Source organism: Candoia aspera, chromosome 1 (assembly GCF_035149785.1).
Source record: "Candoia aspera isolate rCanAsp1 chromosome 1, rCanAsp1.hap2, whole genome shotgun sequence".
In the NCBI taxonomy this organism is placed as follows: domain Eukaryota; kingdom Metazoa; phylum Chordata; class Lepidosauria; order Squamata; family Boidae; genus Candoia; species Candoia aspera.
Genome location: NC_086153.1, coordinates 70,469,529 through 70,488,909, shown reverse-complemented (window position 1 = coordinate 70,488,909; position 19,381 = coordinate 70,469,529). Strand labels below are relative to the sequence as shown.

The 19,381-nt window shown below is 38.4% G+C and overlaps 1 protein-coding gene across 1 annotated transcript in view; it reads left to right on the top strand.

The window, feature by feature from the left end:
- Positions 1–1,496: 1,496 nt before the first annotated feature.
- Positions 1,497–19,381, top strand: part of FMN2 (formin 2) — a 172,989-nt gene continuing 155,104 nt past the window's right edge. The window contains 1 exon segment of the mRNA XM_063306373.1: positions 1,497–3,115. Coding sequence (XP_063162443.1) covers positions 1,591–3,115 — 1,525 coding nt within the window. The 5' untranslated portion in view covers positions 1,497–1,590.

The following is a 19,381-nucleotide window of genomic DNA, read 5'->3' as shown; positions in this document are numbered from 1 at the left end:
CAGTACATTTTATGATTGGTAAGCAGTGTAATTTATGAATATGCAAATACTTAAAAGATAGTATTAATCTGCAAGATAGTTACGTACGTAGATTATTGGGGCTCTGTGCAGTCCCATTATATGCGTATATTTTAGCAATGTCCCTGTTGAATTCAGTGGAAATTACTCTAAAATGCTGAAAGTGAGCCATGGATATATTTTACAAGTCTGCTACTAAATATTTAAGAATCTTCATTCCTAAATCTGGGCCTTTCTAATAATCACAAATCTCAGGAAGGCTGCTGTCAGTTGATGAAACAGATGAAGCTTTGTTTGATTTACAGTGGCAGGTCTCACTTTTTCTTTCCAGATAAATTAATTTAAAATAACGTAATCTCATGATGATAAGCAATATGTGACTATATGGTGTTCTTACAGGAAGGATTAATATGCAGAAAAGCATATGCACAATGATATTTAACAAGCCATATAGAACCTTAAGAGTAATTTTTATAAAGCTTGTACAAGCAACACAATATTGCTAGTGTAGAAACCCTTGAAATGTACCTTATTTTAGAGTTGTATTTTTCTGATGAAGGTTGGTATCATTTAGTCTTTGTACCAAATGTGCTTATTCTCTCTCTCTCTCCCTCTCTCCCTCTCTCTCTTTTTTTAAGGAATGATGAGTGTGTGCTGAATATTGATGAGGCTCATCCCATGGAGGATTATCATTATTCATACCCCCATGGAATACAAATGTCTTTCTGAATGGTCAGTTAAACCAATACCCTCAGTAATCTATAATATCATTAACCTAGAGCGCTTCTGGAAAGGAACTATTGCATATTCGTATATGGCTGTTTATATATTTAAAGCATGGCACTGTGTGGCTGCATATGTGTTAGAATGATGTGTTTGTGTTTCAACTAGAAAAAAAAAGAGAGTGATTCTCATAAAGGCAAGAGCGGATTAATATTGTTTACCAAAAAACCAAAACGCTTGACTAAATTAATTAATTTTCTGTAACATAGAAAGCAACATAATTTCCCAGATTTCCTGTTGAATAGCCAGAAAGTTGTTATAGAGCATGAGGTTTAATTGTTTTTCTTTGCCCCTTTTCCTTTTTGTTCTTTTTCTTCCTCCTCCTCTCAACAATACCCAATTCCAGGAATGGAAACTTTTGAAGTCCTGACCCCTAAGGCACTCTGTGACAAAGTGACCTCCTGCCAGCTTACAATGCACAGGACTGAGGCACTGGAGAGAAAAGTTCCTGTTGTCAAGGCAGCCTTCTTCCCATCTAGCCACAAGAGCCAGGAGGGGAGCCGAGGTGGGCTGAAAAGGCAACGGTACCAGGAACTGCCATTGGAAGGAGCTGTCTGCAACCCTCAGTGCTCTACTGAGCATGTCTCAGAGGAGCCTGATGCTGGCAGCACATTATGCAAAAAGGCAGCTCGAGCAGCCAGGAGAGAGTCAGAGCAAGCCTTTGCTCCCTTTGCATCACCGCCGCTCGAAAACAACCCTGGATTACTTGAGAGGGCCAGCTTGCCTGCCCAGGTGAATGAAGCCAAGCAGCATGGCTTGATTCCTGACAGTGCCCGACCGCTGAACGCCATGGGAAACCAAGATGGGAAGCTGAAGAGGAACGCAGGTGATGTGCACGACAGTGGCGAGGATGCCTCTGGGCCCAGGGATGCTGAGGGCACAAAGAAAGGAGGGGGGAGCAAAAAGGGCCTGGGCAGGCACGGGAAGGGGAGCGAATCAGCGAAGAAGAAGGGCAAGTCTGAAGCCAGGGCATCCGTCTTTTCCAATCTGCGCATCAGGAAAAACCTCTCCAAGTCTAAAGATGGAACCAGCAGCTCGAGAGAGGATGTTTTAGAAAGCCAGGCCGTGCAAACAGGAGAGCTAGACAGTGCTCACTCAGTTCTCACCAAAACTCCTGATATAAGCATTTCTGCAGATGAAGGGGGTCTCTCGGATACCGATGCAGAGCATTTTGAAAATACAAATGAAACTCGTCCCGCAGCTGCTGAGCCGCAGGATGGACAAAGAACCAGCTCCGGCTCGGATACGGATATATACAGTTTCCATTCAGCCACAGAACAAGAGGATTTGCTTTCTGATATTCAGCAGGCAATTAGGCTGCAGCAGCAGCAGCAGCAGCAGCAGGGGATGATTAACATTGGAACTGAGCAGCAGGGCACCAAAACAATGGACCTACACATGGCTAATTCTCAAGCAACCCCATTAGATTTTGAAAGGTTTCTTTCACTCGGCAGTGACAAAGACAGTAGCCCGGATACCGAGCAGCCAGTCTCTGCTAAATCAGAAATCACAGGGTACGTCCCAAGCTGTCAGACTGAAGTGCAAGACGGGGCAAATGGAATGGGGCACTCCTGCAGCAGCGTGTTTGAGATGCAGGAAGAACCTGAGCAACCTGCTGGTGAAGGAGGAGGCTTCTCTACCCCCAGTGCTGCAGCTAAAGAAAAGGGGACTCTGCTGGGCAGTTCAGTCTTTAATTTCCCACCCCCAGCTGGTGAGTCTGAGTCTGAAATAATTGCTGCTGAACGTACAGGTGCCGAAAGAGAGGCTGAACTGGCAGATGCAGGTGGGGATCAGGTTGCTGTGGCCACAGACAGGAAATGGAGTTTGTCAACTAGCAGCGAAGCAGTGGAGGAGGGTTTTTCTGTGGAAATGAAAAATGGGACTTGTTCCTCAGAGGATGTCTCCAGCAGCCCAGTGCACACTTCCAAATGTTTTAAACCATACCCTTTCATCAACCCATGCTACATCAAAACCACCACTAGGCAGCTGAGTTCTCCAAACCATTCGCCTTGCCTATCCCCTTCACAAAGCCCCCTCTTTAAAAGGAGACGGGAGCCCTCTCGACTGAAAGAGAGGGCACCAACCAAGAAACAGAGATCTGCCAGTTTGGCAGGGGCATTTAGCCGATCCGCAGACTGGACTCATGAGATTTCAGATCAACCCAGTGAAATAGCTCAAAAGTCAGGCTCTGCAGATTTTTTGGAGTACAGGCAGACCAGAGATGCTATCCAAGGGGAAAGAGTGCCTTTGAATCATTTGAGAAAGTCCTCAGGAACGTCACCTTCTACTGATGCCTTCCCTAATGTATTTCGAGGTGAGTGTCCTATATAAAGAAACAGTTGCTGCAGCTTCATATCTGAAGCAGAAACATCTAAGTGTAATAATACATATTTTCTATTGTTAGCTTGATTTCCATTTACAGTCCAGCTGAGATCCCAACCTCTGCAAAAAACTACATGAGTTCTGTCTCCAGTAGAAATGAATGTATGTAATGTTTGCTGCAAAATTCCTCACTACAGCATGTTAAAAGTACTCATTAGGCAAGTGATGTAGTAGGTTGTAAACCAGTGGTTCTCAACCTTGGCAACTTTAAGATACAAGGACTTCAACTCCCAGTATTCCCTAACCTGCCATGCTGGTTGGAGAATTCTGGGAGTTGAAGTCCACTTCTCTTAAAGTTGCCAAGGTTGAGAAACACCGTTGTAAACTTACAGTGAGTTGTATGCATCAAGGCCAGTAAATATACTTTCTGAGGTTTGTGTGGGCCTTTCCAAACCTGCTGTCCTCCAGATATGTTGGGGTGCCCATGATGGCTGAGGATTCTGAAAAGTGTAGTCCCAACATGAGGCTTTCACATTAGAGGAGAGTGACCTATTATACCCATATAACAACTTGTTAATAATGATAGTTTATTTGCTGCATTGACTATGATATGTGAATACCTTATAGCCTTGGCAGGGGTTTATTATATTCTGGATTCTTTGTAAATTCCATTTTAAATACAGGGATTCTTGAAGGCATAAAAATGACCACAGCTGGCCAGTGGGTTCATGGTTTAATCCAGACAAAAGCCTAATGCTTCATCTGTTGGGCCAATCTGGCCTTTAGCTGCCACTTATATAAATAATCCCTATCTTTCAGTTTCTGAAGAATATTACAGTCTATACCTTATTCCTTTCTTTACCTCTTTCCTTTAAGACTGATCACTGTTGTCTTCTTTTTTTAAAAAGCTGAAATAACAGCAAAAGGGAATGAAAGGTTGCACCCAAGGCCAGCCACCCACAGACATCATTTCTGATTCAGGGCCCACTGCCAAGTTGAAGAGGGCCCTGAATCCCCTGCAGGCTTTCAAAGGCTGAGGTGCTGGATCCCTCTCTGATACCAACCAGCTAGCAGCTACATTTTTCTGTGCCAAATACCTCTGGACCCACCTTCATCCAGCATTCCTTGTGACCTGATAGGAATGCCCAGGAAATCTCTACAGAGGACCAGAAAGAGGGAGTGGGCAGGGACCAGGGCAGTTGGCCCCAGCACTTAATTCAGTGCTAAGTTCACCTTTAAATAGGGCTTATTGGATAGTGGATGACAGGGACACACCCAGTCCCCCCGACCACTTTTTCCAGAGCTTAGCCTGGTACTGTGTAGAGACATATTCTCTCACTCCTGATATGAATCTTCTAGCACTTCAAGGAATTGTCTGTTGGAGAGAGGACCCAAAGACATTTTGGGAAAGGAAGTGATACTGCAAAGCTCAGCCCTGTACTTGTCAGGTCAGGGCCCAGCCTTTATTTTTCATTTTGTAATGCTGGGGCAACAGCTACACTACACTACTCTGGGACCCTCACTGCTCACCCAAACATATTGCATGTTGATACCAAGACTTCTGGGTCTCTATTTAAACAAATAACAAACAAACAAAAACATTATCCTTTAGGCAATCTGTGGTTTTCAAGGTGCATCTGGCATGAGCCAATGGTTCTGCTGTTTTACAGCCAACCATTGCGAAGTGTTCATTCAGTGAGTTTGCAACCCATCTTCTCCCAATCCATCCATCAACAAGATCTTGTAGAAGGTCTTACTTTAGGTCCCCTCATTTAATGACTGCCATTTTCAGGGGCCTTGGAGGTGTGCCTTTTCAATTACTGCCCCCTTTCTTTGGAACAGCGTTCCCCCTGAGATCCAAATCTCAACCCATACCCTGCTAGGTTTCAGAAAGGCCATTAAAACCTGGCTTTTACAACAGGCCTTGGGAAAGAGAATGTTGTGAGTTCCCCCTCTTGTAATCTGAAGTTTAATGAATACACAGCTCTATTTATCTCTGCTGTTCTGTTTTCTTCTGTTTTGGATTGTATTATTTGTGTTTTAGGAACTGTAGCTTTAAAACTTATTTACAATAATAGGATATGGAAGCCACTCAGAGTTGGTTTCCATTGGAGCAGCATAGAATCCCAACATACAAACATTCTCTATTTCATATGTCACATACACTGATACTTGCACAGAATGAAGGCGGGTTGAACAATCATTCCAGGAATACAACAGAGATAAACTTTACTGGTATCTTCGAAGTCCTGGCTAGCTTTGTTCATGACAGTAAATTCCTTTTTTGTCACTTTTCACATTTATTTCAGTGTGAAGTAAGTGAAATTCAACCTAGTGTATATGGATGAAAATGTTCTTGACCCTAGATATAAAATCCATGTAGTCCTAGCAATGAAATTTAAATGCTTTGCAAATAAATCTGTTACTTCAGATTAAGATGATGGATGATATTTGATCTTTTGTTTAAAGGCTGCAATTTATGTGGATATATTATAACTTGGACAGAGGTAAATGTGGGGTGCTTTATACATATTAATCCATAGTATAACCACACTGGCTGGATTTATACAACATTCTAGGCCAGCCTTTCTCAGCCTTTTGACCCTGGCGGAACCTTTGAAATATTTTTCAGGCTTTGGGGAACCCCTGCACATTCAGGCTCAAATATAGTCCACAAGTTACAAAATTATTATATTTGTTGCATGTGTAGGCTTGTATATATGCATTAACCGTGTTCTTAAACTAAAATAATGAAACTTACTTAATGTGAAGTTGCCTGAATTTGAAATATTGTAAATAAATCATGATCTCCCAGGGAACCCCTGGTGACCTCTCGCAGAACCCTTGGATTCCATAGAACCCTGGTTGAGAAATCCTGTTCTAGGCTATGATTAATTGGCAAGTTTGTAGTTTAGTGTGCCATATGAACACAGCCATATAATGGCAAGCAGTGCATCTTTTAAAAAAAAAAAGAATCACAGACTGAGATAATCACATTAGTATCACAAGCTATGCTCTAGAGTGTATGGCAGTTTATCAAACATAAATACAGCCTATGATAACTGAACAGGTAGAACAGAATTAATAGGTCATAGGGCTGTGCAGTGTTTCAGATTCAGAGGTGTTTTAGGTTGCATAGGAGCCTGTCTACAGCAGCTGTTTGCAACTCCTTAAACCAACTAAGTCTTTTGCTGCAGGTGTGGTGCAGGTGTCGAGGGCACCTGTGTGAACCTGGGAGAAGACAGGGCTGCTTTAAGGAGTTGCAGACAGGGGCTATGTGAGTGCCCCTGCACATTCCAAAGCACCTTTAAACCTCTGAATCTGCAGTGCTGCCCAGCCGTACTACATCATTGTATCAGCCTGAACAGAAAACCAAAAGAAATGTAAATTTGAAAACCAGATCTTAATATGGGTTAGAAAAATGACATATGGTAGTATGTCGTGGAAAAAAATGCTGGTATCCTGAGTGAAAGTTGTAGAATAATAGAAGTCCCAGCCAACATTTCTAGTTGTATAGGATATCTGGCTGCTGAACCTCTGCATGAATCCTTGCTCTGGGGTTGCTTTCAGAGCCATCAGCCGTCTCTACAGCCCAGCCCTTCAGCTTGCTTATTCTCATTTTTGGCTGTGATTGAATGATCCCACTGCTTCCACACAGAGAGGCGGGAGAATGTACTAGGCAGGGTGGCCTGATATTTTAACTTGTGGGAAAAAAACTCCCTCAGCTCTCAGAAGTTTGTAAATCGTTCACTTAGTTGTTCTAAAACTCTCCGAAGGAAAATGTTCAATGTTTGTTCAGTTTTAATCCTAGCAGGTGTCTGTAAGTATCTTCTAAGATAGATAACTCTCCTTTCACTCATAAAAAGTCTTTGGTATTTTGAATTGAGCCACTAACTTAAATACTTTGCATTTCAAAAAGCTGTTTCACTTTCCTTGCTAGCTTTTGTCATGCTAAAGGGTTAGCACAAGACTACCCTTTCATGATTGCTTCACTTTCAGGGTCTTAACCCACTTTCTTTTTCCTTCTGAAGTCATTTCCCTGTTTTTTTCCCCAAGCCCTGACTTAGTCTAAATGGGAAAGTACAGTACATTTTCCTTTGCAGCAATAGTTCTGTCCTCTATAATAAATAATTATAAAATAAATAACTATAATTAAATAATTATCAACCAACTTTGACATTAAGAGGCTGATTCTGTCTTTCAGTTTATGCAGCACCCTTTACATGATAGCATTCTGCTGAAAACATGCTGAAGTTCCCCTATACAAGCTCAGAGAAGTCCATTATAGGGCACAAATAGAAGACCTAAAGGAGCCATTCAATTTTTTTTTCAAGTAATTTTATTAAAGATTATAATTACAATAGTAAAAACTAATACAAACTAAAAGAAAGATAGAAAAATAGAAAGAGTAAAAGGTGCAAAGGGAAAAAAAAGGAAAGACAATAGAAGGAAAAAAGAAAAAATATAGTAAACAAAAAAATATATACACTGTGTGAACATACATACATACATACATATATATATATATAAAAGTTTATACTTCATCACAAGTATAAACAATTTTAGTAACTTATCACCTCTTAAATTACAACAAATGATTCTTTCCGTATCTCATTTCTATAAACAAATCCATAAAGCATCGTCATTTCAGTCCTGGTGTCAGCAAAAGTCCATTAAGGGTTACCAGAAATAGCATATCTATTTTAACCTTGGTCAAATAAACCAACTTTATATTTCCCCCTTTTACTTCTAACTCTCTTAATCTATAGTCCATTCAAATAATTTTGTAGAACTTGATTTCTTCTCATTTCTTCTTTTCCCCTTCTCAGGAGATGCTTCAAAGCTTTAACAAGTCTCTTTTGTAAGTCCAATAAAGAAACATTATCCAGGTCACTCTCTTGGTTTCTTCTGTGTATTCAGTGTAACATCTTTTTCCATGTCATTCTTGTAGCCTGTCATTTATAAGTCCACTTTCAACTCAGTTTCTGTCTTGTCAGGTATAACTTGTTCCTCTTCCATAATGTCTTTTAGGTACAGTCTATCCATAGAGGCAGATACTGCTGTTAACATCGTTAATATTAGCTTCTGACTCCATTTTTCAAAAGTATCCTTCAATATTTCTAGTGTTAGAATATTTTGCCCCATTCTGTAACTGTTAGTCAAGTTTATGTGTTCTTTTCCTTTGACTGAAATCTTTATTTCCCTCTAGTATCCAATTTTTAAAATATTATCTTATGTTTTTTTAAAAAATTCAAAACAAAAGCATGTTCCATGGGAAGAATTCTTTATAATTAATTCCAAAATCTTATTTCAAATTTATCCGGACCTTTAGTCCATTTGTAGCTTTCTAAAATCAAAGTTTTAATCAACCTTTTGCTGTTTATTTTAAAAAAAGCTTTTTAAGATCTTAAGCTTATAGTTAAAACTTTCTTTCGTTAAGGATTGAAGGCAAACTCACCCGGTGCTTTCAAACTTGTCAATCCAAAGGTTTCTAATAGCTGAAAAGTAGTTAACAAGCAATTTCCAAAAGCAATTAGAAAGGAGGTATGTGAACTTAGTGTCCTTTCAAAGGTGCCAAGATGACCATTCCCTCATCTCCCAGTGCTCAAAACCTGCCAGAGTTCACTATCAACTGTCTGGAGCACTTGTGGGCAATCCCTCATCCTCTCCTTTTGTCTGGAGAGGTTCAAAGAGCTGGTCTACTTGCCGGCTCTTCGTTCTTTGCTGTGGTCATCAGCTCTGCTTTTCAGTCCACCATTCTTCCTCTGGAAGTCCCTAAGGGAATAATTCAATGAGGCTATATGCTTATAAGAACAGTGTTTTTAGTTGTCTGAAATAGAGAACCTCAAATATTCCATAATATGCGCAGTTCAGTATGTTTATCAGAACTTAACAGGTGGCAAGACTTAGATGACCTTGAAAGCTAAGCAGTGATGAGCCTGGTTAGTTCTTAGATGGGAGACATCCATGAAGTTTCAAGGCTATAGGGTAGACTCCCCCACCCCGCAAAAAAGTGCTTTTCAACTGAGCAGTAATCCCTTCCTATAAGAGTCACAAAACCACTATGGCTTTGAGGTTAGGGCCATAGATCCCCTGGTCATTTTTTTTTCAAATTGATATTATGGCTAGCGAGCTATCTCTAATATATGCAATCTTACTAGACAACCCTCCATCCTAGCATTCACAATCAGAAACAAACGATGCACATTATTTGTCTTGTACTTCAAGCTCCTTCTGCTTTTCTAGAATGATTCAGACATTTCAGGGTTTGTTTGCTGAGGTTTTCTTTGGCTAGAGCCCGGAAGCAAGGCTTCTGGTGCTAAACTCTGCTGCCATCTTGACATTTCAATGCAACTGCAAATTATGACTTCCAGTTTCTTCACCCATCAGATCAGGACTTCTTTAAGAAAGGTCACATTGGACTGGGCACCTTGCTGAACTCTCAGCTCTGAGTTCTGTTTTAACCAATAACTGACTGTCACTGAATGATCTCTCCCTATTCAATGTTTAAGTCTCCTTTCTGTAGCTATCATAACTGCCACAACTGAACTAACTCCAATACCAAAACCAGAATTCTGGCTTCCTTGATTGCACTATAAACAGATAAGCCTTCTGGCAGAGATACACTGATTATTTAAATGAGGAAAAAATACCTAGGATCAATGGAATACAGGTGTAGGGCAATGTTTCCCATTTACTGCATACAATTGAGATTTTCCACCGTATGTCTTACAGAGTTCGCTTTGCATGCATAATGAAAAATCTGATGCAGTTGCTATATCTAATTTGTAGCATCTCTGTTCAATTTATCTGCTTTTCCCAGTGATCTTGGAGTGAACAAATAGTGGCCTAGTTTGTGGTGCTTTATAGCTGGGCTTTATGCCATGTTACTTTTAAAGTAGCGCATGTGTTCTTTTCCGGGTAAGGATTTTCTAACACATGACGTAAATGGTAATGAACAGCTGCAACTGCAGTTTTTAAAGGATGTTCAACTAAGGTAGAACTATTGTGGATTTAAGTAACTATGCAAGTGCTATATATATAAACACTCTTGTCTATTTCGGGAAGAAAACAATGATGCTTTGCTAAGGAAATCATTTCTCTTTTAATCTACTGCATTTCTATACTGTGCTCGATGCTCATTCCAACCAGACTTAATGGGAATGTGTGAGTGTGCGTGAGAGAGAGAGAGAGAGAGAGAGAGAGAGAGAGACGGTGTGGATGTAAGATAGTTGCATACTTGTAACATCTAAATATTAAATAGAAAATCAGATGGGATGGGAGAATTGTATTAGGGCATATCCGCACTTATCATTTAAGCTGCTCCTATGCTGTGCTCATGCCAGCTTGAAACTGGCTTCTTCCTGTAGTCAAGTCTTCCTGGACATAGATACTTGTACAGGTAGTCCTCACTTAATGACCACGATTGGGACTGGCAACTCCATCGCTAAGTGACTTGGTCGTTAAGTGAAATATCACGTGACCATGGCCAACTTACAGTGTCAGTTCTGCTGCAGTCGTTAAGTGCAACATCACATGACCGTGACTTGTGACTTACTGCCCATTGACTGTGCTTGTTGGAAGCTGGCTGTGAAGGTCACAAATGGCGATCACGTGACTGGAAGACACTGCAACTGTTATAAATGTGCACTGGTTGCCAAGTATCTGAATTGCGATCATGTGACCATGGGGATGCTGCAACCATTGTAAGTTTGAGGACCATCATAAACCTACTTTGTCAGTGCCGTCGTAAGTTCAAATGGTTGCTAAACAGGATAGTCATTAACTGAGAATTACCTGTATCTATGTGTGCATATCCAAACGCGAACATATACATACAAAGTTAAATTGAAGTCATTTATAGAAATTTTAGGTATCAAAATGCACACATATGTAACTGCAATAAGCAACTTTTTAAAAAGGTACTTCTTTATACTTTATTCTACTCTAATAAGACTTAGTAAGTTCTATACCTCTTTTTACCAGCACTGCTGAAACAGCAGAGTGGTTAAATTAAGAAACAGCATACAGAAGGTATGTTTAAAAATATTTTTTTTTCGTTTTTTGAGTAACTAGTTTTCCCATTGGGCCTTTTTAAAAAAATAGGAGGTATTAGGAGAGAAAATTAGCTACTCAAGAAAAGAAAAACCATACTTTAAAAAATTCTGCTAGGTTTCTGTGCACAGACTTTTTCTGTGCTAAACAAAGATAACCACTCTGCTATTTCAGCAGTGCTGTCAAGGAAAGTTATATAAGCTATTAAAGTGCATTATAAACAGGGGCGGGGGAAAAAGAACAAGAGATTTGGCCGGCATGCTCAGCCACAAGCATTATAAAGCTTCTGCCCAAACCCTTCATGGCCATTATCATCCCTCTATCCCTCTGTCCAGGGAATAACAGGTTTTCTTGGTGGATCACAAATTGAACAACAAAATACAAACATTTCTTCAATAATTACCGAAGTATTTTTAAAACAGGCTGTGCAATGTTTACTTTTTGGAGAAGTAGGGGTATTTTTACCATACCATTGGGTGAACTTCGTTGGAAATCAGTTGTTTCATTGTTTTTATCATATACACAGAAGCTATTGAAAAACCTTATGGTCAAATCCATCAGGATCTATCTGTGCCTTCGTATGCAGATGGTAAATAGTATATGAATTATTTTCTGTTATTTTTATATTTATAATTCTAAATATAAAGAAGCCAAGGATAAATATTGGTATTCAATTTACCTCTCATTATCAGTGCTCTCTGTTCTAGAGCAAAGCAGTATCACCAACTACAATACGTGTTTTTAAAAAGTTGGCTAGTCAGTTGTCACTATTTATATCTCTTAGTAATCAGACTTTAAAATCTGTTATGAAGCTTCATCTGGTATTTTTGTGGGCTTCATTTCCTTGCCTATTATCCAACGTAAGGCAACTGACTGTGGGATGGGTTTTTAAAAATCTTTATATAGTAATCGTTCAGGCTTAAATGATTTATGTCTATTAAAAGCAAGAACCCTGAAGGGCAGGGAAATTAGTAGAGAACTGTCATAATGGTTGAAAAAGGTTCAATTGTTTATCTTGTCCTGAGAAGGACCAAGACACTCAGAAGGGTTGCTTTGTGCAAAATGTAACAAAAATCATGTTCATTATGTTGATTAGGAAAGGAACATACACACATGTTCATTTTTTCCCTTTAAACCCCTCCTTTTATATTATAAAAGGAAAACTCCTGTTCTTCGCAACATATTTGACACCCACATATTTTGCACTGGAATATTTCTGTTCAAATACAAAAAAACAAAAACCCTACTCTGCAAGATGTGGAGGTAAAAATACAAGGAAATGTTTATTGGAGGTTGAACTAACAGTATCTATTAGTTTTCCACTGTAATTAAACAGATGGTCCTATAGGCCTCACCCATCCATCGAACAGATGGTACATTTGTCCCTTAATTGGGTGCGGAACAGTTAGCTTCTGAGTCTGCCTGCTATTAACACTAGGGAAATACAGAATAATTCTGATACTTTTTACTGTGTTTTGTAAAAAAGAGGAGAAGGCAACACTGGTCCTTCGTATAAAAAAATAAACTGTGGTTCAGTCACCTGAAGTTTCTAATCAGTTGGTATTTTAACTAAGAAATTAATCAAATCATTAATTGATCTGAGCGGTGTCAAACTGGCATTCTTTGGAAACTTTTACATAAATGCAGCCATTCTTAGTAGTCTGGCAAAAAGTCAAAAATGTTGTATCTTGGCCAGATTTGCATTCTAACTTTGTGAACAAAGTTGTACAAAGGATTTACTTGTTTTAAGAAATACACTGGTAATATGTGTCTTTCAGCAACAGCCAGGATTTGGGTGTGAAATTTGGATAGAAATATGTGAGTTTATAGATTGAGAAATTAAGTATGCTGTTTGCTGGATATGACGCATCCACTTTCTCTTTTAATGGTATTCAGATTCCGTATTTCTGCTTGGATAAACAGTTACAGGATATGATCACACTGCTGAACAAAAATAAAGAAAAGCCTGTTTGTGGGTATTTTCAAAGAGTTTGTACTTCAGAACTAAATTATCCGACACAGCTATTTAAAAAAAGATGGACTCTGGGGGGCAGCAGGAAGGAACGTGTTTAGTCACTGAGGCTATTCTTCAAATACTCTGTTTTTTTCAATGAGTGGCAGAAATGAAATGCATTCAGTGAAAAATGAGAAAGTTAAACTTTCATATGCTTTATGTTCCCCCTTCACACAAACTTTGGAATATTGACATATTCAAATTTGCTCTGAGAAAACAACCTGCTGTATAGACAGTGCTATAGGAAGATTTTTGATTCCCACTTGTTACATAAACAAGCATTGTACAATATTGCCCTTCTGTTGGGAATTGCCCAAGGAAAGCATCTGCCCTCAACTGAAGTCTACTCCGTCTCTTAAGACAACAACAATGCCTTATTGTTGAAAAGATTGAGAAAAAAACTGAATGGGACTGAGGGTTGACCAGTACCCTCTGAGGGAGAGGAGTGTAACCAGATGAAGTTTTCAAATCCCTAAATATTCTGTATTAGGCTTTGCCTTGAAACCTCTTCTAGCTGTTGCAGTAGCCATTGGAAGAGGCTTCTGGGCATCTGTAGTCTTTGTCAAAGCAAAGGACTACCCTATTTTGCATGAAAAAAACTCCTGCTTCACTGAAATAGGATTATATCATATTGCAACCATTTTCCAAACATGCATAATAAGTACGTCTTGAGGTTTGGTCGTTGTGGAACACAACTTCTTCAAAGCCTCCAAATAGGACTGGAATCCCTTGAGACCCTATCAAGCAATACAGTGTATAAAATGTGCCAATGGATCTTGTGGGGTGCTTTTTTTTTTCAAGCAAGGGAAATGGGGAAAGGCTAGTTCTGATCCAGACTGGGCCATCACATACTTTACAGTGTAGGATCTAGAAATGCAGCAGCCTGATACCTGGTTCATATACCATCCAATTTTGCCGTCAGTATGTGATTTTTCTTTGATAGAGAATCTTCTTTTAATTTTTGGTATGATATAGTGTCATGGGCTTTTTTGTCTGTCCATTTGATTAATTGTTTAAAATGTTTTAAAAAGGACAATAATGACTTGCTGCATAAAGTAAATGGGCATGTTGAATTTTACCAGGTAGCCGTACTTTCTGATTATGCAGAAAGACAGTAAAAAGTTACACAGAGCGTAACTTTATTTATGAGAATAAGGGGAGAAACCTTGATCTTTTTGTTTTGTGCAAAATTCAAAGGAGTTTAAATATGAAGCTATTCAAGAGAAAGACTTATATTATAACTTTGTGGAATTCTATAGTTTCTGTCCCCTTAAACAAGTGCCTGACTTCTATAGCAATGCTGTTGGGATTACTGAATTAAGTTCCATTGACTATATGATTTTATTAAGTTGGATATCACATGTTTACATATCAGATGACCTCTGCAAGTCATCAAAGACAAGAATTAAGTCAGTAAGAGTTTTGCGCAGAGGGAGAAAACAGACACACAAAATTACCATTAATTCAGAATGAAGTAGACAAATTAGATTCTTTACACAGGAAGAGTAAGCCATGTATCAGTTAGCTGTAAGAGTTAAAGCATTATTTTTATAGATAGGAAATATTGGCTATGAGAGTCCCATTACAGCGTATGTATCTGCATGCCAAAAGTCTTATATTCAGTTTCTGATTGGGGGACAAAAATCCCTGCCCTGAGCCCTGAACTCAGTAGACAATGATGAGACTAACCTAGATGGATCAATCGTATAACTTGTTCTTGTGTCATTGTTTTTGTTGTTGTTATTCTATACTGTTTGTCTACCAATATAAATGTAAATGGTTAGGAAAACAAACAGCAAAACCCCAGTAACTGGACTTGCACTAACACAAAACAACAGACAACTGAGGGCAAGTCACACCATATGCACATTCCAAAACAGTTACCAGATGGGCTCATCCAACAGCTTAATTTTTAAATGTTTTTTTAAGGCCTTAGAGAAGGCCAAGAGGGACAGGGCCTGTTCCAAACAGAGAGCCTCATTAGATGACATTGCGTCACAGAGGAAATCTGAAGGATGCTCATTCTGTCGGATCTTGTGGGACTTGAGATGGGCAGTCCTGCAAATCCGTAATGCTAGAAGAAACTTTTCTATGTGGATTCCAGACTGTGGAAACCACTCCTCAGAGAAGGGTGTATGGCCCCCCACTTTACCACTATTTATGGAAATGGCAAAAACCCACCTCTTCCACTGATCTCTTAATTATTAACCAATTGATTTGGATAATAGTGATTTTAGTTTCCCCTCTGATGGTTGGGTTTGTTTCTGCTTTATCGTTTGCATTTTTAATTCTTGTAAGCCACCCCTAGTGTTATGTGCACAAAACTAAAGGACATAATTTTAATAAATAAACAAAAGCATTGCTAAAGGACCTTCTTGTGTTTATATAATTCAAGGGCACTCTACAAGCTTAGGCCTATCAATATCTGTAGGTTAAACCCAAATGATTAGTGAGAGGAAAGAATGAGGAATTACCACAAAAATCTGCCTGAGTGCTTTTGAGAATGAGGTAAATGTAAATATGACACACAGGAATACCCATGAGCTACAGTGAAATTTAGTAATGGGACCTAACCTCAGTGTAGCTGCAGAGACTTATTTATTATTTTGAACCAAAACAACAACAATCATTGTTTAGCCTACAAGGAATTATTCTTAATTTCTTGAATATTAGTGACCAATATTTACTTCTGAAAGTGCAGGACACTTTGAAGGTAAGAGAAAGAGTTTAAAGGTCTTTTTGAGAGAGAGGCTTAAGATGAAGTGTGCTAATTTGCATGGTAATTGCAATCATCCCTTGGTGATATAAACATCTGTATGGCTGTTCCGTTAATCAACACAGAATGAGTTACCAGAAAATAATTGCTCCTTATATGCTATAATGAGAAGGGAGTAATAGAAGCAATGTTTTGAAGCAAGTCATGAAATGGACAGCTTGAAAATATGATTTTTCTAATTCAGTGCAACTGCTATTGGTTATTACAGGAGCTGGTCTCAGCTAGGTTGAGTAAATGCCATCGATTCCATGTCCTCTTTTAATGACCTTACAGCCCAATGCTTCCCAAACCTGGGTAAATTACCCAAAATTGGGTAAAAGTGGTTCTTCTTTGGGTCACAACACATGAACCCATTACCCAATCATAAATGGGACATTTAAATTGACTTAAAGTGTTTTACCTACATTGGGTAAAAAGGAATTTCTGATAGGCAGTTTTGAGTAATGAAGGAAAAAGTTTGGGAAGCACTGGTATAGGCAGACTTTCTCCAAAATTATCTCTTCAACCGGGCCTTCTAGGTCTCTCACAGTCCATTCATTGCTGTTGTAATGAATCTATCCACCTGGCTATTAGTTGTCCTCTTCTATTTCCTTCCACTTTTCCCAATATTATGAACTTTTCAACTGCTGAATCTTCACATAATATATCGAAAGTGTGATAGTCTGAGTCTGATCATTTGTGCCTTGAGTGAGAATTCTGGATTGATTTGTTTTATAATCCATTTGTTTCCTTTTCTGGCTATGCATGGTATTCTCCAGAGTCGTCTTGTCTTTGATGACTTGCAGAGGTCATCTGATATGTAATCATGTGATATCAATCTTAATAAAAGATTGATAAAAATAAAAGTCACCCAGCTGGCTTCATGCCTGATGCTGGACTAGAACTCACAGTCTTCTGATTTTTAGCCCAATGCTTTTAACCACTACATCAAATTGGCTCTCATATTCAGCATATAGGTTGAATAAATAAGGAGAGAGCCTTGTCTCACTCCCTTGTCAGCTGGAGCCAGTCTGCTCTGCCATGTTTCATACAGTCTCTGGCTTCTTGTCCTGTGTTTTGTGCATGTGAATATGTGTGCTAAATGCTCAGGGGGCAATATGGTAACGCAGTGTGAGAGGGGCCACATTATTAAAGCAGACAGAACTGGATTTTCTAATTTTTTTTTCCTGAAGTTGGAAAGAAGGGTTACAATTCTAGTTTGAATTTCCACTTCTTAAGAACCCTTTTAAATGACAGAAAAGTCCTGGTATTAGCAAGTTGCTCCTAAATTTGGAGTTGCAAAATATTAGTCTGAGGGTTTATCTTTCATTAGGTTGCTTTGCATCTTGATTCATTAATAAAATAATGCAAAATAATTAGTATGTCACAAAATGCTCTTTTCTTTCTTCTTACTTGACTCTTAGAATGGTCTTCAGAATTTAGTCATTGAATTGGTAGGTCAGTTTGTTTAAATAATTTTGACAATTAAAGATGTCTGATTGGCAAATGTGTTTTCTGTCTGCCAAGACACATGCACACACTTTTATATACATCACCTATGTTGGTATAAGCAATGAAGTCCTTACAGGTCAATCACAAACTATAGTGGTACTCTAGGTCAAGGGTTTTCAGTCTTTTTCAGACCATGGAACCTTTTAGTTAAAAAAAAATCTAAGTACCCTGATCATGAGACAAAGCTCTAGTGATAGAAAATTGATCAAGTTTAAGACAATTTTTTTTTTGCCCTCAATCTCTCATGGAACTTCATCAGGTTCTTGAATAACCCTAGGGTTCCATGGAACACAGTTTGAAAACCTTGCTCTAGATGAGCTGTAGATAAATTGAAGTGACACTTTAAGCAAACTCTTGATATTGAGTTGCTAAATGTGAAAAAAGTCTTCTCATATTGCTAAATTTTAGCTGGGTACTAGAAGCCCTGGTGGATGAAATGCAACAATACAGTTGTTCCTCTAAGATTTGATGACCCAATAGTACATTTGCTTCTTTTATTTTATTCTAGTGAAAATACATTGGTATTTATATTTTTTTTATTAAAAAAAATCTTATCTCAAGTAGCTGTTTGGAAAGTTTGTGTTTCTAAAATCATTAGATAGCTTTGAATGGGTGAGCTGATTATTTCAGAGCAAATGAGTAACTAATGATGTCTCCTGTGCATGCTTGGTTATAAATAAGCCCTATTGTGTTCAGTGAGGTTTGTTCTGTAGTATGTGCTTAGGATTTATTGCCCCTATGAATGTGTGTTATTTCTTGCTGTGAGTCAACTAAGAACTCTGTTGTTGGATTGCCTATAAATAGGAATAAGCATTAAGAACGATGACAGTCTGTTTGTTACAAGAAATGCTTGGGCTGCAAGCATGTTAAAATCGAAGCACTCTGCCTGTTCAGTTTACTCTGTGGTGCAAAAACAGCACCCTGAAATGCTGAACAATACATTTTTCAAGAAGACTTATGCATAAACCAGAGATTAACTCTAGTAAGCTTTGCCTTAAATTTCACCTTCAAGGTCTTGCGTATTTGATCTCAGTACTGATAAAAAATTCTACAGGCCTGCTTCTCTGGGAATGTACCATAGTCTTTCCAGAATGGTAAATACTGACATGATAGAGTGGGCTGCACCACTTTAAAATACAGATGGAGATGTGGATTTATGATCACTTCTACGCATTAAGAAATATCAGCCAGCACTGCAGGTGAAAAGGTAAGCTTGATCATTTTTATAAACTTTTAATACCTAGTCTGTAATTCTAAAGGCTTCATAATATCCAATCAATATTCAAAATAATTTACCACTTAATAACCCTTATGGCTTTTTTAGAATCATACATGCCAGAAAGTTATAAAATGTTTTTGGCCAAATGATGTTAAAGAATTTTACACTGACTCCTGCAACATACATCTTTCTTTTCCTACTGATAATTTCATAGTAAGACATCAGGCTCAAATATTAAAAACACTGCTTACTTTCAGTTTCAGTAACTGTATCCTGTACTTTAGGATGAGACTGTAACTTTCTATATAATAATTGTTATGACAATTGTTTAATTGTTGAAAACTTGGATATAGGTTTTATTGAAGTGACAATACAAGCATATTTAGCTAATGACATCTATTGTTTGTTGCCACTGTAAGCATTCAAATAAATTAGCAAGTGAATACTTCTCATTTCCTAATCTATTGATTTTGCTCTTTAGATATCATTTTTATTGCTGTGAAACCAAGCTCTTTTTAATGATGTTTTTCAAAGAGCCTCTATGTATTGGCGTGCCATGTTTATGTGTACATGTATGGGTAAACTGAGCTTTCTGCTGTTTTTCCAGCAATAGCAGACTAATCCACCTGATGAGTTTGGGTGGATTGAGAGTTATTTATAAAAAAAAAAAAAAAATTGGCAGCTTGGCAAATTCTAAAATGCA